The sequence below is a fragment of the Perna viridis genome, chromosome 4, assembly GCF_037379345.1.
Source record: "Perna viridis isolate PV_CMFRI_1.1 ecotype Kerala chromosome 4, ASM3737934v1, whole genome shotgun sequence".
Taxonomy (NCBI): Eukaryota; Metazoa; Mollusca; class Bivalvia; order Mytilida; family Mytilidae; genus Perna; species Perna viridis.
The window spans coordinates 52,799,519-52,823,978 of record NC_142448.1 but is presented as its reverse complement, the minus strand read 5'-3'; the positions used below and the strand labels follow the sequence as shown (position 1 = coordinate 52,823,978).

Sequence of the window (24,460 nt, the reverse complement as noted above, 5' to 3'; positions counted from 1 at the left end):
TGATGGTTAATTATTCTTTATTCGACTCATAACAGAACAATAATACATATATTCGAGCATTAAAATATTTAACAAAATCACAAAAAAACCACAACAAAAAAGAAACATTGTATTCTGTGATACTCTCATATAAGAACATATTTTCAGTACATTTATTATTTTCTTAAAATGAAGTTATTTCCTGGCGATTTTCTTTCACATTTGTCACGTCTTTTCCCTCTTATCTTCTATTTCAATTTTTCACATACTAGTCATAAATAGAAAACTATTCGTATTTGTCGATTTACCAAAACAACACACTATGAAATGAAGATTCAGTCGTAAAGCAAACTGAACCAACGCAAGTTTTTTTTATCATTAAACGTTTTACAAGTTTTCTTTTAATTTGAAATAAAACTAGTTTTCGAACGGCTGTTAGAACACCCATGACTGCAATACTTGAGGAGAAGTTATGTATGAAAACATAATATAATTTCCATTAACTGATATGAATCTCAATTCAACAACAATATTTACCTTTACACACAAAACCTCAATTTCACAAAAATTGCACATACAAACCACTTTCTATACTGGAGACAATCTTACAACAATCTATTTACATAAACCATTTCGTCCTTTGACCAAAGTAATTACCTCCAACTTGTCAGCGGTATTGACTGACCGTAAATAGAAGAGGCAGACCCACCGTCGGATAACAATACATATTTAACACATATAGCATAATTTATAACATACGCCATCACAAGAAAATAAGCACTTTGAGTTTTTATCTGATGCTGGTTTAGATTCACACCAATGATCAGTTATATTAAATTACAAAAGTAAGCTTTAAAGCAATTATCACATAGAGTTTGCTTTCTCCTCTTTCTGTCTTCTTTATTTGGTTTGAGCTTTTTATTTTTATACTGAACTATTTTTCACCTTCCCTTTTCATAGTCATCTTTTGAGATTATCTCAAAACGACTGCGGAATTTATTTGTGTGGAGTATCTAAAAAAAGATCGCCATTCTCCCTTCCTGCAAAAAAGGCGCACGTCCTAGTTTGTTGGCTTAACAAGATAAGTCTTTTCCTGCAATCCTTGTTTTAGGTTTAAAATTTCGACTGGTAAACCTATTTCTTATCCGTTTAAACAAACCGACTAACATCGCTGCGATAATATGAATTGAGTATTTTTAATAGCCATCAATGACAACCACAACTTGCTGCCACCATGTCGTCATATTGTTTCAATATAACATTCTCATCATCGTCAAAATATAGTAAACTTATAGAGTACAATTTATTTGGAACGCAACACGGCGTAGAAACGTCCTTTCCCACTTTGAGCGCATGAACAATACTTTGAACAGTTGCATGATTGGTAGGTTTTTGTCCTTGGCCTAAAGGAAATGGACAGTCACCTTTACAATGATATGCATTGTAACCTTTAGGAGAAATAATCCATCCAGACCATCCAATTTCATCAAAATCTACATACATTTCTCTTTTACCACAGTTTCGTCTTCGTTTATCATATAAATAGTAGTCTAGTCCTCGTTTTCCTTTATTGCCTTCGTTTTTCAGACGTTTCTTTTCGGCACGCCTTTGTTCCCGCATTTTCCTTCGACGTTCTCGTCTTTCCTCCTTGCTCAATTTATTTCTTTTTCGCTTGCCTTTCCGTTTGCCTTTTTTCCCATTTTTAGTTCTTGTCTTCTGTTGTTCCTGTTTAGTGTCACGTTTTGTCCGTGCAAGTAACTTGTTCAAATGTTCATTTTCAAATTCTTCTCTATCTTTTTCATTCAACAGCCTTATTGCTTCTTTCATTTGTTTCTTTCTCCGTCTTTCCAACCTTTGTATGTCTTTTTTTATTTGGAGGTAATCTGTAATTAAATAACATCAGTTTTAGTGTGCAAGAAAGCGTTACAGAAAACATCTGACCGATTACACGTCCAAACTACCGTCCGTACATGTAGCTTGAATAATTGGCTTTTTCAAAATGATTTTATTTTTTTCAAAATATATCATCTATCGTTAAAATGCACACAAACATCAATAATTCAATTTTATTTTTAACACGCTTTCTGATTAATTGATTCTCTTTGATTAACCAGCTTATTGTGTATAACCTGGCTTGATATTATGACGTCATTTACGATGATTGGTACGCAATACGCAATTTAAACGTTTTGATTATGAACCAGTTCTTAATAGTTGGACTATCACCCATTCGAAATGAAATTACAGGGAATGTTTCTGAACAGACCACCTGGACCATTATCCCTAACCAGCCTACCTAGTCCATTTCCCTAACCAGTCTACCAAGACCATTATCTAAGACCAGTTTACCTAGACCCTTACAAATTTAATTGATTCATTATCCCTTACCAGTGCAAACGGACCAATATCCCCAACCAGTCTACCTGGTCCATTATCCCTAACCAGTGCATCTGGACCATTGTCCGCGACCAGTCCACTTTTTCTATGACCCAACGAACTAGTTCAACTGGTACTTTATCCTGCTAACCAGTACATAAATTTTATGACCCAACTGACCAGTCCACCTATAGTCGGCGTCACATAAATAACATACTGTTAAAATTTGAATTAAAATATTTTCTACGACTTTATTGACACCTACCGTCGTTTAAATTGTCTTAAATGACTTGCTCATTCGTTTAGCCAAACGGCTTCTCCCTAAACAAGTCGCTTATTAGCTTAAATCATGCGTATCAAATCTTTACGGGAAAATCCCATACTAATATCCGCCATGTTGGTTTCTACGGGACGATTTGTTTACAAACGAAGTTCGTAAGTTCCCGTCGAACTCCGGTGACAATCGTCTGCTTGATAAACTTCTCGGTATTGTACGTTGTTCGCGTAAAATAAATCCGAGATATCCGAAATAACGCCGAAATACATTCTGGGTTCTTCGGTTGTTTGGACAAACCATTTAAACGTAAACAACACCTCCTAGCAACCCGATCACTGTAAACATGGCCGACTTTTTACAATGTAAATATTGGCACCGAGAATTAAAATCTGACCGGAATTTAACGATTCAATGTTTAGGGAGAAGCCGTTTGGCTAAACGAATGAGCAAGTCATTTAAGACAATTTAAACAACGGTAGGTGTCAATAAAGTCGTAGAAAATATTTTTATTCAAATTTTAACAGTATGTTTTTCATGTGACGCCGAGTATAGTCCATTTTTAACCAGCCCAGCTGATTTATTATCCTGTCAATCAGTCCACTTGGTCCCGTTAACTAGTCCCTTGTTGTATAAATCCGCACAATATCGAAACCAAAGGAACAACGATAAAGCACATGCAGCTAATTGATTTGTCCAAGATAGTCATTAAAGCTATGGTTTGATCGTTTTATTTTTAGTTTTAATCACAGTTGATTAACAAATTAAAAAGACGGTTCCTGGAAATAATTTGCAATACATCTTCAAACGAATTAAGTTACATAACAGTCAGGCTATACAAAATATAAACATTGAGTTTTTAACCGAAAGCGAAATGGATTTTTATTCAAATAATCCTAGAAGATCAATTATGAGATTTTTGCCTTAGGTTAGATCATAACTTTAAGTTAGGTTCAAAGTAAGATTCACCCAAATATCACACCGGTACAGACAATCAATTTCGTAATACACGTGAAGTTTATTTATTTTCAAAGTAAACTGTGGAAATCAAAGAAGATATAATACATCCAGAGGGCTTGAAAACCGGCGTCAGTCATCTTTATAAGTTTACTGCGTCTGATTTGGCCTCATAATGTACACAGGAAAAGATTTGGTTTTTGTCAATTTCTCGATCTTCGCGTAATATCTGGCAGTCGCTTGTCTAAATCGTCTAAATCGACAAGAAATTCTATTTCATTGATTGATTTCAAAGAATTTCCACTGAAAACCACACTTATTTTGTTTAGAAACATGAAAATAGTTTTATCTTTAATGAAAGATGCGTGAGAAGCAATGAATCTATAGCTGTGTTATGTTTATAACACGGTGTACTTATAATTCATTTTAACAAATTACTCCCCAGCCAGTTTTGACAGATAATAATCTTTTTCAATTGTTTTTTCAACAATTTTCTGCATGTATCTTTCAAATTTAATGGACTTTAAAGAGTTTAAGAGCGGATGCTTTAAACACCACCCTTTCTATTATTTATCAGATAGGAACCACTGGCATGTTAATAATTTTAGTTTAAATACTTCAATAAATTTTAGACTAAAGGTTCCATTTCACTTGGAATATTTCTGTTGTCGAAAACAATTTTACGGGGTCCAGTTTCCCTTTAACATTATTCTAAAAGTTAGGCATTCAATTGAAATCTACACAAAACATTTGCAACATTATTAGGCTACAGTACTTGACAATATTGGCCAAGGAACATATAGTTTTGCGTCGACAAACCAGATATTTTTGACTCGTCATATAAGTGTAGGTAAACCAAGGGAAACCTTACTGTATTGTACAACTGCTTTTATATCAGACAGTGATTTGAACAATGATGTGGATGGTAAAAAATTATACAATGCATTTAGCCCTATGATTAAACAAATAAAAATTCTCCAAGTAACTGTGATTAACTAATCTGGTTTCGGGATACATTGAAATTTCGTCTGGATTGACATTTGTATAAAAAGAGGAGATGGTTATGTCATATTATTATACAGATAGCAGTGTTTTATCGAATGTTCCTGTGTAATAAAATTCGATAATTCACACTGTGAAACAAATTAGGTTATTTCACTCTCGGACTTTCTCCCGTCAAAACGTTACAACTTTGATATCAATACGCCAATCACAGAATTCAAAATTCATGTTGAAAATACCGATGAATTAAGAAGAAAATCTATATAATAAATAGGAAAATCAATTGTTTACCGTGAATAACCAAAAAATAATCACTTGTGCCAAGAACGCTGGAGGATTTAACTCGTGCGCGGAACAAGTTCCACACACTCGTTAAATCAAGGCGTTCTTCGGCACTCGTGATAATATTTTGGCTATTCACTCTTTCCAATTAATTATCCTGTTATTCGAGCTTCAAAGTCCTATAGACCACCTGACAGCCGCGGAAAAAAAGTGATAAACATATGACTAACGTCATAAAAGTATGGTAGTCTTTTTTCCAAGCCATAGAAATTTTTTACTCTATTTTACAGACGTCACAAAGACATTTTACTGAGAAGCAGTCGAAATTTCGTGCAACAAATAGGCTGTCTCTATTCAAAATTACGAAGAATCTAGTCCTATAAAAATCGAGATAAAACACAAAGTAATGATTGAGATTGACTAAGTCACCCTGTTTAACTTATAAATTCAGTGCCAACGGTAAGAAGAAAGAATATAGTAATAATGAATAAAGGCCAACAAAAAGGAAAAGAAAGATGAGGATATGTAACTTAAAATTAATTGGGTTTATCCATGAACACTCTCGATTTGAGTAGCCATCAATTATGATTATGTAAAAATACATAGATCGCTGGAAGATGACTTCTCAGTACATGGACATTAAAAAGTTGTTGTTATTTTTAAATAATGAATGATCATCAAATCTTGTTCACATGATAATAAGTCAAAATTTGAATTATTTTATCACCCCCTGAAAAAGAACACGTATTCAAAAATTATGTGTGCAAACAAAATCACGTGGCTCCGTGTATCAACACATTGATTAGCAATAACATTTCGGAACAAATAAAATACACGTGCAGATCTTAGAGTATCAACTCGACGCATAATTGACTTAAAATTCAGAAATGAATATAAAAATATTTAATATGTACTGGCACTGGTATACTGGCCAGTTAACACGTGGATAAAACATTAAATTATACAATAATTAAAATGGAGAACAAGACAATTTTTTTCAATAATAATCGAAGACTATCGGTTACTTATACTGTAAACTGCACTAGGACCGTTCATAAATATGTACAGAAGACACTGATCAGTTCCTGCTTCCTGTTATATTCACATCTCGAGTTGAAAAGGTAGTAAAAACAATCTTTCTGCAAACCAAAAACAACAATTAACCATCCAAGTTATTCTAAGCTTACCCTCGTCTGTCGGCGAAATATAATTTGGATGCCTCAACTGTCCATCGTCTGTATAAACAACAAGAATTGGTTGTTTGCTTTCATGATGTTCCCGCCTTTGGGCAAATCTGACGTAACTTCCGTTCACGTGATGCCCATTTAATGCGGTTGTCGTGACTAAAAAACCTAAAAGCAAAAATAGATTCCATCACGAAAAGTAAAATATTGTGATAGAATATTCAAAGCATGAGAGGTGTAATTTCCGGAAACACTGGCGACGGAAAACAGAAACGAAATGATTTACGTGGTAGTAAAAGTAATCTTTTTAAGGCTTTTATATCCGATTCATTTAGATTTATCAGCCATTCCAGTTTAATGGTGTACTATGATTGTTTACTGTGATTATGTAAAGGTGGTCTAAAATAAATGATCTTTGTGAGATACTGACAATAAACCTTTTTCTATATTTATAGAAAGTCAAAAGGAATCTCGTAAGTAATTTATTTCGCTACATGCTTGGTGACAGTTTAGTGACTATCACATGATAATAAGTCAAACAGTATCATTTCGTCTTGAGAAAAGAAAGACCTAACAATGAATATACTATCTGTGTAACAACAGCCACTTGAATACGTGTAACAATAGCCTTTCGAATCAAGTTTAAAACACGTGCAGATCTTAGTATATCATCTTAATGTAGATTTGATTTAAATTTCAGGAATGAATATTAAACATGTACATACAGTGTGTAAGTGTACAAAAGATCTGTGTCTGTAAAAAAAATAATGCAAGGACTTGAGAGTAAATATATCACAATGTTTATTACAACAGGAGTCAAAGGAAACATATGAAGTATGATTTATGTAAAACATGTCATAGAAAAAGAAATGTCTTTATAAAATCAAATTTTCTTTAAACAATTTCCTTAAAAGATACAAGAATCATAAAAAAAATGTATATTGGACACAAATTACAAAAGAATGCCTGTAAGTAAAGCTCCACAGAACATGCATCACAATCGTTATTGGTTTTATATTTCCTTAAAAAGAGAGAAAACATGGGAGGAAATTTTCTACAAAAGGTTTTTATATCATGTTCATTTTTTTTGTCTGTGAGTGACAGAAAAAAGCAACGTCATCATTTTTATGAATCATGACTATATTTTTGTAAATTTCACAAAACGTTTTTTTTTTTATTATTAAATTCTAAATTTGATTTCGTCCAAATCTTCCCCAAATATTATTTTAAATAATAAGCATTATACTCAAAATTTCATCAGTTTTTCACATTTTGAAAATGAGAAACACAAAAATAAAGTAAGTAAAGAGAGCTAAATGAAACGACACAAACCAGTGGAAGACAACAGATATAGAGTGACAGTTTATACTTCACGTTATCCATTCATGGGCGGGGTAATTTGTGAACTGAGTGTTAAATGCTAATTTAAGACATAATAAAATCTACTACAGCTGGGAGGACTTTACAGACTTCCTCTCGTTTATCAAAGTATAAAATAGAAATGACAAATCTGTTTCAATATGCTAGATAATGCAGTTGTTGCGGTTTTTATTTGGTGAATTTCAAAGGTATCAATTTTAAACGCCTATATCAAGCAGCATGTATCCTGAATTTTATGAGTTTTGTTTTAAAGGTTGTGAGCTACCTGGAGAGTTTAATAGGCGAAGTTGACTACGTCGCAATTTTGATAATAAACTGACCGATGAGATATGTGTTATGCAAGACTTCCGATGATTTTTTTTTAAAAATTCATTTTTTACAGTTATTTGTGTTGTTAACTGTTACTGTATAATATATAAGGACAATAGTATCTTTCTGTGTGATTTTTTTTTATGTTTTTCTAATCCTCTTTTTGTAATAACTATTGAAGTTTTTATTCTCGTTATTTTGTCCCAGGAGTTTCCCTCGGTGTTCGTACCTTATGGCGTTATTTTGTCCTAGGAGTTTCCCTCAGTGTTCGTACCTTACAACATTATTTTGTACCAGGACTTTCACACGGTGTTCGTACCTCACGGAATTATTTTGTCCCAAGAGTTTACCTCGGTGCTCGTACCTTATGGTGTTATATTTGCCCCAGGAGTTTCACTCGGTGTTTACATTTTCGGTTTTGCTACACTTCTTCCTTTTTAGATGAATTGATACTTCGTTTTTTCGTGTGTAGACAGTGAACAACACGATTAAGAACAGCAAAATGAGTTTTCTAGCCTTGTTTTGCTCATATTACTTTCACTATAACTACATTATTTCTTCAAACACTGGGAGTAGATTAATATATGTGTATATATTGTTTGTACTACACTTAATGAAGTTAAGCTTAAAAAAAAAACAGTATTGTGTTATATGTGTGTTATAACTCTTCGTGGTAATGTGAAGATTCATTCAACACAAACTCACCGTGGTTTCACTCATTCCATCATTAACTTACTCTGCATAAGTGCAGAATCCATTCACCCATTCTATCACTAACTTGCTGTGGTTATGTGAAGATCCATTCAGCCGTTCTCTTACTAACTTACTGTGGTCATGTGAAGATCCCTTCAGCCATTATATCACTAACTTATGGCGGGTATGTGAAGATCCATTCACCCATTCCATCACCAACTTACTGCGGTTATGTGCTGATCAATTCACCCATGCCATCACTTACTAACTGCGGTTATATGCAGATCCATTCATCCATTCTATCACTAACTTACTGCAGTTATGTAAAGATCCATTCACCCATTCTATCACTAACTTACCACGGTTATGTGAAGATCCATTCACCCATTTTATCACTAACTTACTGTGATAAGGCGAAGATCCATTCACCCATTCTATCACTAACTTACTGTGGTTATGTGAAGATCCAGTCACCCATTCTATCACTAACTTACTGCGTTTATGAAAAGATCCATTCTCCCATTCTATCACTAACTAACTGCGGTTATGTGAAGATCAATTCACCCATTCTGTGAAGATCAATTCATCCATTCTTTCATAAACTCATAGTGGGTATGTGAATGTCCGAATGTCCGTTCACCTATTGTATCACTAACTTACTGCGGTTATGAGACGATCCATTCACCCATTATATCATAAACTCACCATGGTAATGTGAATGTCAATTCATACCTTCTATATATCACAAACTATCCGTTCATTTATCCATTCTATCAAAAATTCAATGTGGTTATGTGAAGATTCATTCACTCATTCTATCAAAACTCATCGTGGTCATGTGAAGATCCATTCACCCATTCTATCATTTACTCATCGTGGTCATGTGAAGATCATGTCACCAATTGTTTCACAAACTCTCCATGATGATGTTAATTAGTATTCCTCTATTCTTTATTTATTCACCCATTATATAACTAAAACTCACCATGTTTATGTAAGGACTCATTCACAATTTTTACCTCCAATACATCGTGGTTGTGAGTAGATTCATTTCCCAATTCTATCTCAAACTCACCGTGGTTATGTGAATATCCAGTCACCAATTCTATCTCAAACTCACTGTGGTTATGTGAAGAACCATTCACCAAATCTATATCAAACTCACCGTGGTTATGTGAAGATTCATACACCAATTCTATCACAAACTCACTGTGGTTATGTGAAGAACCATTCACCAAATCTATATCAAACTCACCGTGGTTATGTGAAGATTCATACACCAATTCTATCACAAACTCACTGTGGTTATGTGAAGAACCATTCACCAAATCTATATCAAACTCACCGTGGTTATGTGAAGATCCATTCACCCACTCTTCCACGGCTTTTTTAACTTGGAACACTAACCACCCATGGGTGTGAACGCTTATTCTTTTGGCATCCAATAATTTTAATCCTTGTAATGAATATATATTTGCAGGATCCAAAACTTGATATATTTTTACCTGAAAGAGAGTAAGAAGTTGTCTTTGATTTGTTTGTCGCCAGTTCATGCGGATCTGGATTCCTTATGACGTGAATCGACTTTGAATGATTAAATCATTTATTGATACTATGATAATGATAGAACATTGTCTTCTTCGTTAAAAACGACATCTTATCATATTACACTCCTTGAGAGTTCACGTTTCCCATTTTAGCGTTCGTGCATCGTTTATCGTGCGTTTACATCGTTTTGCGTTCGTTTAAAGGCACGATAAACGCACGATAGAAGCGTTCGTTTATTCTTGTTCTTTGATTAATTCCTTGATTTTTTTTTTTTTTTTTTTTTTGGCTATTATTAATTTATATAATTTCATTAAATGTATTTTCTATATTTCCTGTCCTCATTAGATGTCAATATTATTATTTTTCGTCGTTCGTTTATTGTGCGTTTGGTGAGCGTTCAGCGCGCGTTTGGGTATCGTGCGTGCGGGGAAACCTAAACATCTCAAGGAGTGTAATTTCAGAATAACGACATCATATCATATTAAGTTCGTTAATTCAGAATAAAAGTTCGTTAAAACAACCAAATTGATAATACATCGGAATCTTTAATTAAATGAATTTCCGAACACGCAATGCCCATAGTTCATGTTTGTTTCTCGGCTTTTCTAGACACTTCCTTAATAATGACTGCCTCTGATTTCACATGAAAGGTAACCTTATGATTAATGTACTCTATCTATTGACTAGTGAAGCATTATAAATGGCTAGTTTCATTTTGTTCAAACATCTGCATTAGTGCAATGCGCTCTACCACACGTTTAAAATAATCAAGTTTTCCATTCAATCTAATTTATGTTACATATCATGAGTTCTTGTATAATAGATATGAGATCTGATGATTTATAAATATTAGCTTTTTAGGTGCCTATATCAATAAAGAAAAACCTCGTTTTTCATGAATACTACTACGTTAATTGCAACGTTAAAACCACTTGTCAAAACGTGTTGCTCAATTTATCGTGTGCCTCATCATGTATGTACAATTATTGGCATCATCGTCCAATTGGAAATCGCCGTAAAACGTAAGATGATGTCATACTCTATGACGTAAGACAAATACTAGTAGCAAGGCATTTATATATCAAAGGTTATGACATTTAATTAATTTCATGACCATGCTTTATTAAGTTTTTTTTTATTTTCACAAAAAATATACACATGACTAAACTAGAGATTTATATTCATCATCTGATTCATAACGAAAAAACTGGCATGACCAGCTGACGACGACATTTTGTAGTTAGTAGTAAACGCCACATTAATAAACTGGCAAAGGTGGCAGTACAAGTTTCATATTGAAACATCATTTTTTAACTTTTGTGAGTGTATACCGCGACTGATCGATACGCGTGTTGTCTTTCGGTGCTAGTGTTTGAAATATGATTGTCGAAATATCTTCTTTTAAACGAGCCGTGCGGCGGTGTCAAATTATCAAAAGCAAAACCTTTAATCCTATGTTATTTTTTTACTAACGTCTAATTTGACATGATGTGGTATAGTTTATTGACGACGACATCTCACGTGTAGCAATGTTAACGTTTCCAACATCACATCCTGACAAATAACTGTTCCATTGTTTTTTTTTGGTTTTTTTTGTTTGTTTGTTTTGGTCATTGATTTAAGCTGGTCTGTTCTATCCTTACTTTATTATTCTTGTTCTCGTCAATTTTTTTTTTGCCGAATTCATTTAAATTTATTTCTGAACTTTCAATTACAAAACAAGTATGTATTCATCAATATCATGATCATATGCTTTTACATACTGATGGCTTGGATGATTGTGTTGTTTCATTGACATATAATGTACAAAATATTCCAAAGCTATAATGAAATATCTATAAATCTTACCTCTATAACATGTGAAGAAGGAATGGTCTCTGTTCGTGAAGGCTTAGGTCGTAACTTAAATACATGGAATTCTGCAGCTAATATTTTTTCTTCTGTTGTTAAATATGAAACATTATAATAAAAGTGCATTTGCTGGGTCCATTCTAAAAGGGAAAAAAAGTGGAAATTTTAGTAATTGAAGCTATAGAATATGAACTGGCAAGTGACAAGAGGTTCAAAATAAGTTTTATAAGGCTTTATGGCTGCATTGTGGACAGGGATTTGTCGTTGATATTTCTATGTACGCACTGCGTTTCCTTGTCCTTATTTCCTCTGTAAATTTTCATTGATACGTAAATGTCCGAAAGTAGGGGATGCTCTTCACGATGCATCTGATCCTACTTAGAAGTTAAGCGCATTAAATTACAGATTTTTATTTACTGTTCATTAAACGAGAAAGTTTAAAGCATTTGGCCTTAGTCAATAAAAAATTGAATTATATTTAACGTGTAATAATGTTCATTCATATCATAACTTATCTTATAAAATATAATGTTATATAAAATTACTCCAATACGGTGAAAAAAAAAATGTTACACTACACAATCCATATATCACCTTAAAAATGAGTAAGAAAAAAGTAAAATTAGATCACAAAGAGATAGTACAAAACCTTAGAAAATAACAACCTTGTTCAAATAAAACCTTTGATAAAAACTTTAATGGTCAAATTAGGCAAATTAAGCAGACATTTCCCACATTCGGTCATTGGTAGCGAAACACCTGTTCACCAAGATTCGTCACAAATATTTAAACACCAATTTTAACACCTATTCTATGTATTTAAAAGCCCTATACTTAGAGGTGAGCAGCTTTGCTCCTTTTGAAGTGTTTACCCTAATTATAAAGGTAAACAAGACTGGTAAACAGTTAATTTTCAAAACACACCTGTTAAAGAAATATAAGAAGTGAATGTAAATATTTTCATTTCAATTTTCAGGGTTGAAACAGATTTGAGTTTCATAAGTCAAGTATAAGTTTACCCAAATTGTCAATAAAATTTTTCAGTCATTTAAACCTCGTATCACTCTATATAGAGAAAACCCGTTAAACTATTTGGAAATGATTTCTTTGAATGATATAACACTAAATAAATTGATTTTATACACCGTGTAATTTGAATTGAAATCTATACAAGGAAAAAAGATATACACATTTGCCTTATTAATGTTATCTGTGACTTGAATTGAAGTTTTGCCAAGTAATAGTACTATTTGAATTGTAAAAGTCAAATTTTTCTTCTTTTTTGCGCTACGATGACACTGCAATACCTTAACAATATAAAGGAATGCTTTTGTAGTTTTAATTTAGCAAATCCAGAGAGTTAAATTATCAGCATGCCAATTTAATTAACGTTGTTCTTTAAAAAGGTTACATAAATGCGATGTTTGTAAACGCTATTTCCTTAATCCCAGAAAAAAAACGTGTCTCAAAAATCTTTCAGAAAACTTCAAAGGTCGTTTTTTTTACATTTACTGTGCACGTATATTGTGTTACAGATTGTTGTTGTTGTATTCATAGTTTACGTATAGCAGTAGTACTGTTTGTTGTTTGTTGATGATCTATAATGGTTGTTATGACCGCGGTAGTATCAGGTATCACGCATTCGCCCAAGTCCCCCCAAGTACCTCAAATTACAGTAGATTCCTGAATCCCTACGTGTACCTTATACAACGTGATTTTGCTATTTGACCAGCATGCTATTATTATTAAGTAGCAGTCTTCATAAAAATCAGAAAGGAAGTGATTCATACATGTGAAAACCCACCCAATTCACTTTTATTTCTTGTCCAGAAACAGTTACTGGTCACATATTCAGTCTTAGTTTTTCTGTTGGTTGTTTGGCTTTTGAGAGAGAAAAAAACGTATGAGTCGTGATACGAACAATCCATACGCAGGTGATGAAGGGATATTACCACAGGTTAAAGGAAAATTGACAATTCTGAATGAACAGTCATCACGTTTGTCGTAAAGTTTGTTCAATAGTTTTTCTTTACCATCGATTTCTAAGTGTAGGTCAAGATATGAGGCTGACTTCACAGTGTCTGTAGTATCCTTTATCTCAAGTTCTTTGGGGTAGATGCGATGTATCAAATCCCCAAAATTAGGATTGTTTAAAGATAATACGTCATCTATATAGCAGAAACTGAGATTGAAGAGTCTAGCTAAACGATATTCTTTCTTTCGGATCAGATCAGCTATAAAGTCAGCCTCATAAGAGTGAAGGAATAGGTCAGCAAGTAGAGGAGAGAAATTTGTTCCCATTGGAATGCCGACCGTTCGTTGAAAAACGCATCCAAAATACTGGACAAATATGTTGTCGATTAAAAACTCCAGCATTTTGTAAACATCTTCTGTATATTTGGAAGATGATTTGGAATTATTTCTTACTAAGTATGAGGAATCTCTATCAAGAGCTAGGGGTACCATCTTTTTTGGAAAAACAACGATGTATAATGTTTTTAAGTCGGGATTTTAACTGAGTATGGGGAATAGAAGTATACAGTGTTTAATAATCATAGGTTTTAATGCTATTATATTCTGATAATAGTCTTGAACTGATTGCTTCCAAAAAATCTTTCGAAATTTTTCAAGATCAACATTGAATTAATACCACTACAGGAGTATAGTATAGATCTGAATATAGAAACTGAGTATCGAAAACTCTCATGTGTAGACTGAAAAAAATCATCGTTTGTTTGGTGGGTTACATCATGAATCACCTCTACCGTAGGTATGCATTTTAGGTGGACTGGTACTTAATACATTTAAAATGTCAATACAGTAAAACCTTTATAAACTGAACCTTGCATAGTAAAAAAATTATAGCAGAGAATTTACCAATTAGTTGGGACTTGTTTAGAACGTTCAGTTAATATCGAGCATAGCCTCAATCCTCGTTCCACAATGTTTTACCAGGTTCATATACGCCATATAAACCTCGTCTTTAGTTTCTCTTCGGGCACAGAGGAACAAAATAAAGACATTATGTATAATGATACATTATAGTTTACTGGGATTATACATAATTGTAAGATGAAGTAACCATTAAATTATACATGATCAAAGTTAAGACGCTGCTAAAATGATAAAAAGTGCAATCGGGCTAGAATAACCACGAGAGAATAATATTCACATAAAAGCAAAGTTTGTGGTAGAACAATTTAGATAATCAAAATCTGGTTCGGTTAAGTAAGGTTATACTGTTAGACGAATACAGTAGTAACCTCCTTTGAGGTTCTGTTAAGGTGGGTTTAACTGTATAGTGAAGTCGCCAAATATCCTGTAGTAGTTACCCCACCCGAGGTTTCTGACACTATCGGCAATGATTAACGACAAAACATAAAATACCTCACTTTACAAAACATTAACAAATTGCTGAATCATTAAAATTGAATTATTCTAAACAGAGATAAACAAGCGATGAATAAATAAGTAAACAATGCAATCTTCAGGCAACAAATTGGTTGGCACGCGAGACTGTTTTACAATGTTTGATAAAATCTTTTAAAAAAATTTGAATTATTTAAAAACATTAGATTTTAAATAATTTAGAGAACAAATATTCTCTTGATTGTGTTTCAGTTTGTTGGTATACTACACCTCAGTTTGCTGTCTTAAAAAATAGCAGGAAATGTTCATATCAAACGACGGCATCTGTGTTCAAAACAGAACGGTTTTCCTGGTTGCACTGGTTCAAATACAAACAGGTTTTCAGTTAAAATGACAGGTTCCCAGTTTATAAAGACCAACGTACAGAAAAGTTTTAGGGTTAATATTTTAAATCATATTTCTGCTAGGGTGTTTTAAGATAAATGACTTTTAAGAATCTTGTACCTATCGTTTTCCCATGTTTAACTCAGAGATGTAATAACAACCATAACGTTGAGGGAAAACTGTTAGTTACGTTTCACCATACCCGTTCTTTTTTCATTATTCGGATATATTTTTTTATAATACGGTTTCAACCAACTATTCATAGATAATAAAGAAACAATTCCGTAGATCTAATGGTGTTTACTAGTCTAAACACAATCCATTTAGTTTCTATTATAAAGAGTAAAAAGCTTTACAATACACATCGGCCACAGTCGACCAGTATTTACATGCAAAAACAATTATGATAACCACTTGAAGCATTGATATAATTACAGAAACGCCGAGATCCGGACGAGTACTTCCCCTATCAGATATTGAAACATATTATAAATGCATGGTTACAGGAATGAAATTTTATTGAATTGGTGCTCTGTAAATGACAAAAATATCATAAATTCTATTTACCGATTTCAAATAATGAATTACAAAGTTAACATATGAGGATCGCAGTGAGAATAAATTGGTGAATCTATGGGAGATGTATTAGTATAGATTTGCTTCTCTTTTGTAAGCCCCACTCTCAGTAACTCTGCCGCCAATTTCCAAGTAGTTTAAGATTATTTTTAAATCAATGTAATTTGTATGATGATACTTAGAAATAATTGTAATGTCTGGAATATAATAATACCTGTTGTTTAAGTGTGTCAATTTACATAGAAGTGAATAGACAGAATTCGTTTCACCTAGAGTCATTAAGTTCCCAATACAAACAGTCAGAATTCGTTCCACCAAGCCTCGTTAAGTTAGAAAAAAAGTAAAACCACAAAGATAAAACTGGTACCGTTTATTTTTAGTATACTTTAGGTCTCAGTCTTGTATTCTTTGCCCTATAGGCTTCTATAGTATACCTTAAATTTTCATGATTTTAAAAAAAATAGACAAGGAGTTTCAATCTAACTCTTGACCATGTTTTTTAATGAAGGAAATGTCAAAAATAATTTTTAGGTCCATTTTAGAAAAAAAGGCACAAACTTTGGTACACCAGGACAGGTCAAACTAAAAATATACTTTTTTTACTTTCACTTTTATTTTGAGTTCATAAAATAGACCCCTTTTCTGAAGCATTATTTTTCATGAACATACTGTTTTTTCTCAAAAACAATTTTGTTTGTGTCATAGATTGATATTTACCCTGTACTTGTGATGAAAAATGATAGTCCTTTGCCAAGAAACAAAAACAGGAAAAGGCAAAAAATAAGCCCACTACATTTTTTGCCCGCCATGTTTTGACCTACACCCACTCAGGAATATGTAATACAAGACTGATACCTTTATGGTCAGTGGGGAACACATGGGCTGTATCTTCATTGAAAACATTAAAATTAAGACGATTACAATAGAAATTCATTACTTGCAAATGGTTGACAAATAAATAAAGTTCGCAACATTGTAAAAGCTACTAAGAACTAGTCTGATCATAGTGTATTTCTAAACATAATGTATCAATTCCTAACACAGAATCTGATCATGGTGTATAACAACTCCTACTTCCGCGTCCGGTCATGATGTATTTCTGTACCAACTCCAACTACTGGATCTGATCATGGTTTATATCAACTCCTACTACTGGGTCTGATCATTGCGTGTTTCTATATCAACTCCTACTTCCGCTTCGGATCATGGTGTATATATGCATCAACTCCTACTACTGGGCCTGATCATGGAGTGTTTCTACATCAAATCCTACTACTGGGTCTGATCATGATGTGTTTCTATTTCAACTCCTACTACTGGGTCCGAGCATGGTGTGTTTCTATATCAACTCCTACTACGTGATCTGATCATGGTGAATTTTTATATCAGCTCCTACTACTGAATCTGCTAATGTTGTATTTCTATATCAACGTCTACGACTGGATCTGATCATGGTGAGTTTCTACATCAACTCCTACTACCACTGGGTCTGATCATGGTGAGTTTCTTAATCAACTTTTACTAGTGCGTATGATCATGGTGTATTTCTATATCAACTCTCACAACTGGATCTGATCACTGTGAGTTTCAATATCAATACTGGGTCAGATCATGGTGTATTTCTATTTTAACTCATTCAACTGGATCTGATCATGGTGTATTTCTATATCAACTCCTACTACTGGGCCAGATCATGGTGTGTTTCTATATTAACTCCTACTGGATTGATCAGGATGTATTTCTATATCAACTCCTTCTACCGGGTCTGAGCATGGTGTGTTTCTATAACAACTCCTACTACTGGGTCAGATCATGGTGTATTTGTATATCAACTCGTACTACTGGATTTGATCAGGATGTATTTCCTTTTCAACTCCTACTACTTTGTCCGAGCATATTGTGTTTCTATAACAACTCATACTACTGGGTCAGATCATGGTGTATTTCTAAATCAACTCCGACTATCGAATCCGATTATGGTGTATTTCTATATCAACTCCTACTACTGGATCTGATCATGGTGAGTTTCTATATCAACTCCTTCTACCGGGTCTGAGCATGGTGTGTTTCTATAACAACTCCTTCTACCGGGTCTGAGCACGGTGTGTTTCTATAACAACTCCTACTACTGGGTCTGATCATGGTGAGTTGAATATACTATTGACCTCGACCTCAAAATACAGAACCTCAGTTAGATAAGTAAACACACACTGAATTAATTTGACAAAGATATAAAAAAAAATAGAAAAAAAAAACACGAGAAGTAATGTAAGGATGATCGTCTAGACCAGTGAAATCAATTTTCATCCATTAAAAGTAATTTAATGAAGATGTAATTTCTCTCTGTATTGCTTGAAAATTGATGTCTGTTCGTATCAAGACACTCAAGATCGAATTTGATTGAAGATAGGCGATTTATTGAAGTTTTATGTGCATTTCGTTATAAATATAAGAAATATCCGAAACATTGTAATACAAGTTTATGTGTATCTACTGTTTATTACTGTTCTGTGACGATATAAACGACAGTATTCCTGATATAACGGCAATTTATAACTACATACAATTCTGCTAAATTCATCAACGATTTTTATGGCGAAATTGTATATATAATTTGCAAGATTATTTCAACAATATTTTTTATAAGATTTGTTGTTTAGCAAAATCGTATACTCCTATAACAATGCAGATAATAGAAACTCCTGAGAAACCATAAGTGTGGTAAGTAACATCTACTTGACTTGGACACTTGTAGGGTCAGCATTTCTATCAGTAACACATTAATAAGAGTGTATAAAAAGGGCTTTCGTACACAGTTAATTTCATAGTTAAGTTCATTTGATGAGATTCACTGATTTTTACTAATGTATAAAAAAACAAAGCAAATTTTGTAGAATGGCCAGAAATATGTAGCTCCATTTGATTTCTATGGGGTGGGCTAGGATCAAAGTTTGTGTCCTGGACTTGTTATTTCGTACTCTAGCCTGACCAGGATTTTGTTTTCAAACCAGATTTTAATTTTTTTTTCAAATGGTTGCTACCTTATTTATTGGTGAAAATTTATCTCGTGATTTTATCACCATCATACGCCAGACGCCAGTGTCGTCCAGAAAACGCCGCTTAGTTGCAGCATGGCTATGCAAATAACTCTCTCAATTAAGAAATGTTTAATTTGTTTTTGATTTCATGAACTTTATTGAAATAGACTCAGTTTTACATATGGTTCCTTATACATTTCTGATTTCTAGATATCGACACTTTTCAATGTAAACCTATTACATATATGCATTTGGACATTATGTTTTACTAATTTTGTACTCAGTGCATCTTTCATTGGTGTTTTATTCATTGCATCGGATTTCAGCCTAATAACTAGATCGCAAAAGGAACCAACATTAGAAAGACAAAAAACCACATACATCGGTTAGCAAAGAATCGCACATAAATGAACAGTTAATAAGCATATTCAAATTTCAACCACATTTGCGATGTTTCTTTCCTGTATATACATTGTATTTTACAAGCCATATAAAATTCGATTAAGTTTACACTTGTATTCTTAAATTGCAGTCACATCGAACCCTGTTGGATTGTTAAATGACCCAAAAGGTGGTGAAATGTGATTCTGGCCATAAATTGTCGCTTTTTTATAAGTTCCTTTGACAGCGTCGTGTAAATTTGCATGTATTGGCGGTGCTATATCTCTATTTCGGTATTATTGTCTTAAAACCAAAGTAAACAGATACGTCTTGACTTTACTATAACCCGCATATTTGATGACAGACATATCACTCTGTTTGTTAGTAGATAATAGAGACAGAATATCTATCTATCCTTACTTAGATATACTGCACATAGCAGTTATTTGATTTTTTCGTCGCGTGAGAAATTTGATTCAAATGCTTTTTTAATGAACAAGTATCGATTTAAAACACCTGTTTAAGGTACACCAGCTCTATAGTACGAATTCTTGTAATCCTTTAGAAAGTGATAGCGCAGTCTTTTCAAGAATATTTCTCACTAATTGTTAAACTTTTTCAGAAGATTGTTGAATTAGAATTGAATACATGGGGTTCCATTAATTCATTTCTGCCTCGCACCTGGTTGAAACTAACACCTGCGAAACTTGTCATACCCCCTTCAACGGTGACACGAGAAGGGCAAGGCAATTTGTCTTACCATCAGGCAATACTAATAAATCTAACACAAAAAGGCAACTCGTCTTAAAATGAGGCAATTCATATAAACCTGACCCTTTGAACAAGGGCAAAATAATACTATCAAACCAGCCACAAAAACGGCAGGACAGTTTTACTAAACATAAATTAATAAGAGTTTTATGGTTCTAATAATGAAATCATGTAACTGTATAAGCGTTTTCAAATAATATAATGATTTCTTCTAAATCAGGAGAGACACACCAAACGTAAGTTAATCACTGAAATTTGTTCTAAAAGGTATTTTGTTTATTTTAAAAAAAGTTACGTTGAGCTACTACATGTACGGAAGATAGAGTCACAGCTTCATAATACTAAACTCAAACAATTTTGCAACATAAATCTCTCGTAAATCACTCAATTTAAGGAGTACAACATACTATTGAGGAACGATTACATAGATAAGATATGGTTAATGGTTGAAACCTGTGTCACCACTGATCTTTTGAATTAAAATACCCTGCATTATTGTTTTCTTATTGAAATCACCTATAAATAGCATTGTCACTTCTTAACCTGATCGAAGTTTTAAAGGTAACGTAGTCACGAAACCCCACAACCAAACCAACAAGACCATTGATGTTCTATAGAGATAACTGCAATACTATCACTCTCATTTTCTCCCAAATTGTTGGGAGAAATTTGATTCGCCTGATATCATATGAGTAATTAGGATTTGAAAGGCGTGTTATTTTAGCTTTCAGTTTATGATATGAAGCAAAGATTTATTTCAAAGAAGATTTTCATGCAGTTCATTATTTATTGTGCAGATCACTATCTGATAATTGTTTTGGAAAGTGCAGAAGAATGGAAGATGCCAAAATTTAAACCTCATGTTAAATGTAAAAACTTGTTTTTTGAAAACACGTGTAGTTAAACGTAACAGAGGAATAAATATCGCCAAAAGAAAATTAAACAGTACACACAATCTATGGTAAAAGCTGTACAGCCGATATTTAACAATATTTGTATTATCGCGCTTTTTTTACCAGTATCTATAATTCTACAGTATCTATAATTCTATAGGTATATATTGTCATCAAGTAACATTAAAGACTTCTGAGAACAAATTAAACTTATCTAATCAACATTTTACTAACGATTTGCACTCATACTTTTTTTTCAAAGATGTAATACCCCATATCATTCAAAGTAAAATTTCATAATAAATAAAAGCAGATAACATTCTATGTGAAATTAATTTTCGCGCATAATGATTAATGAGCATACGTACGTCTATCTGGAAAACTGCGGACCACATCAGCATGGTAAGGACTATCTCTTTTTAACAGTCCGCCACTGTCTGTAATACTGTTGTATAAATCCAGCATGTATTGCGGAGGGGAACGATTAAAAATCCGGACTGGAACTTTATCTATTCCAAATAAGTTCGACAATCTTTCAATCACATATGTTTCGTTGCTCACTTTTCGTCTCCTGGCTTCAGTTAATAATCCAAGATATATCAAAATGAAAAACACAAGTCTTAACATTTTATAAAATCTACTTATTTGAAACTGCAAACAGCCGGACATTTTCTTGCTCTCTGTATAAAGTATAACAAAAAGTTAAGTGCAAAAAGCACTACAGCATTCTCGTAATGACAGTACACGTGAAACAACTCCGAACACTAGGTTTTAAAGTCGAAAATTCGTCAACTGAATTTAAAAACATAATTAAAACTGAATGATCGGAAAATTGCACCTGAAAATCATTTTATTATTTCGAATTTTCACTTCTTCCGTACAAAAGTATTGTTACGCATTATAAGCTCTTTATAATAATGGCAGTAGTAGCTTTAGAAATGTTCAAGTATCATCTTATAAGTCCGACTAAAACCCTACACCTGTGCTATTCGATGGGGTCTAAATTTTTATAAAAAATTCGGCTAATTTTTCAACGAGATATTAAGAATAAATTTAAATCCTTTCTGTAGCCACCTGTTGTTTTCGCTCTCATTGACAAATAAATATGTATGTATACTTTCCTTATTAAGTTCTGATTGAGGCCTAATAATATTTCTTATATAGGCTCACTTTAGGGAAAAAAATCCAATATTATATCCTAGACAAGCACGTGTTAAAAGTCAATATACCGATAAAGTAATCTGTAATGAAAATAACCAAGCGTGCAGCCGACACAGGTTACAATTGCTCCTCCCGGACTAAAGAGTATTGGTTTAAAAAGTTTTATCACATATGAAAATTTGTTCCATGCTTGAACTATCACCAATGGTCAAATAGTAAAAAAATCAAGCTTTTTCTGAAGACCGAAAATTTCAAGTATCAAGTTACAAGAAGAATAATTGTTGAATGAAGTGAAAAGCGCTAAGTTGTCAGTCAATATATTGTAGCAGAATACAGCGCGTGATTGAATAGTAATATTATATGCTACCTCCACCAAAAAGATCTAATTGAAAAAGTGGTGTTCACTCAGTTCTCGCTTTATAATCACTGATTACCGTTGTTTTCTAGATGTTTTAATATGATAAATCTCTAAGCACAAACATGATATAGATGGAGGATGAAACTTCATTAAATGAGTCAGAAAATTTGTTCTATCTTCTAAATTAAATGAGAGTTTAACAGTAAAATTTATTTTTGTCATGTCAGAAAGTAACAAGCCTTTTCACTCAAATTTCTTACAGGACTGTAACATTTGGAATGTTAATGTCAACATTAGATATATATCTCTGAGTAGGAGGGAGAATTCGCCATGAATGAGGCAGTCTTGAGGATAAGTATTTCAATTTAAAATATATATATATATTGCTAAAATAGTCAAGGCCAATTTTACAGGATATTAACTCTACCGTATCACTTTTCTAGCAGGTATATACAGCAACCCATGCACTCCTCCAGCGAGCCTTTTATCATTATTGATAGCATATTTCGAACTGTTTTGTGGTACATTGAATGCTTGTCTTACTTATCACTATACAGATAAAACAATGATCAGTATTTTAATGCTTTGCAAAAACTGAAAGCCTAACAAATGACAATCACAAATCACAGTATAAACCAGTTGCTGGAAACGATCAACTATGTTAACTTATAAAACCAGTGGCTGGAAACGATCGATCGTTATTAATGTATAAACCAGTGGCTGGAAACGATCGATCGTTATTTATGTATAAACCAGTGGCCGAAAACGATCGATTATATCAACTTATAAAACCAGTAGCTGAATACGACTGATTATATCCACTTATAAAATCAATGACTGAAAATGATCGATAATATCAACATCAAAACCAGTTGTTGGAAAAGATCGGTCATGTCAGCTTATAAACAAGTGTCTGCAAATGTTCGATCATTATCAACTTATGAACTATTGGATGGAAACAATCGATTATTTTAACATTATTAACCAGTGACTGTACACGATTGATCTGTATCAACTAGTGGTGAAAATGATAGATCATATCAATTTGCAGACCAGTGGTTTCAAAATATCGATCATATTAACTTATAACCTAGTAGCTGGAAACGATCGATCACAACAACTTATAAACCAGTGGATTGAAACAATCAATCAAATCAACTTATAAACCAGTGGCTGGAAATGATCGATCATATCGGCTTATAAACCAGTAGCTGGAAATGATCGATCATATCGGCTTATAAACCAGTAGCTGGAAATGATCGATCATATCGGCTTATAAACCAGTGGCTTAGAACGTTTAATCATATCAACTTATATCATTATCAAGCTATAAATCAGTGGCTGAAAATTATCGATCATATCAACTTACAAATCAGTGGCTGGAAACGATCGATCACTATAAAACCATAAACCATTTGCTGGAAACGTTTAGTCAAATCATATAAACAAGTTTCTGGAAACGATGGATCATGTTAACTAATAAACCAGTGCCAGAAAACATCGACCCCATCAGCTTATAAAACCAGTGTACTACATATTAACATCTAAATGAACTGTCCCGTACTACCATACATCGTGTACTAAGTTACAGCCCTAGATTAATCCTACGAGGAGGAATGACCCGGCCAGCGAAAGCTATATTTTTATATAGCCTAGCTGGCCGAGTGGTCTAGGACGCTGGACTTTGTGCAGGC

General features: G+C 33.2%; 1 protein-coding gene across 1 annotated transcript; it reads right to left on the bottom strand.

Moving 5' to 3' along the window:
- LOC148620523 (bone morphogenetic protein 2-like) lies at positions 1-22,843 on the bottom strand. Its single transcript, XM_088581441.1, has 5 exons — positions 21,616-22,843; positions 11,833-11,975; positions 9,782-9,941; positions 6,058-6,222; positions 1-1,862 (listed from the first exon to the last, which is right to left on the bottom strand). The coding sequence occupies exons 1-5, from the start codon at positions 21,914-21,916 to the stop codon at positions 1,186-1,188; spliced, it is 1,446 nt and encodes a 481-aa protein (XP_088437567.1). The 5' UTR covers positions 21,917-22,843; the 3' UTR covers positions 1-1,185.
- Positions 22,844-24,460: the final 1,617 nt, after the last annotated feature.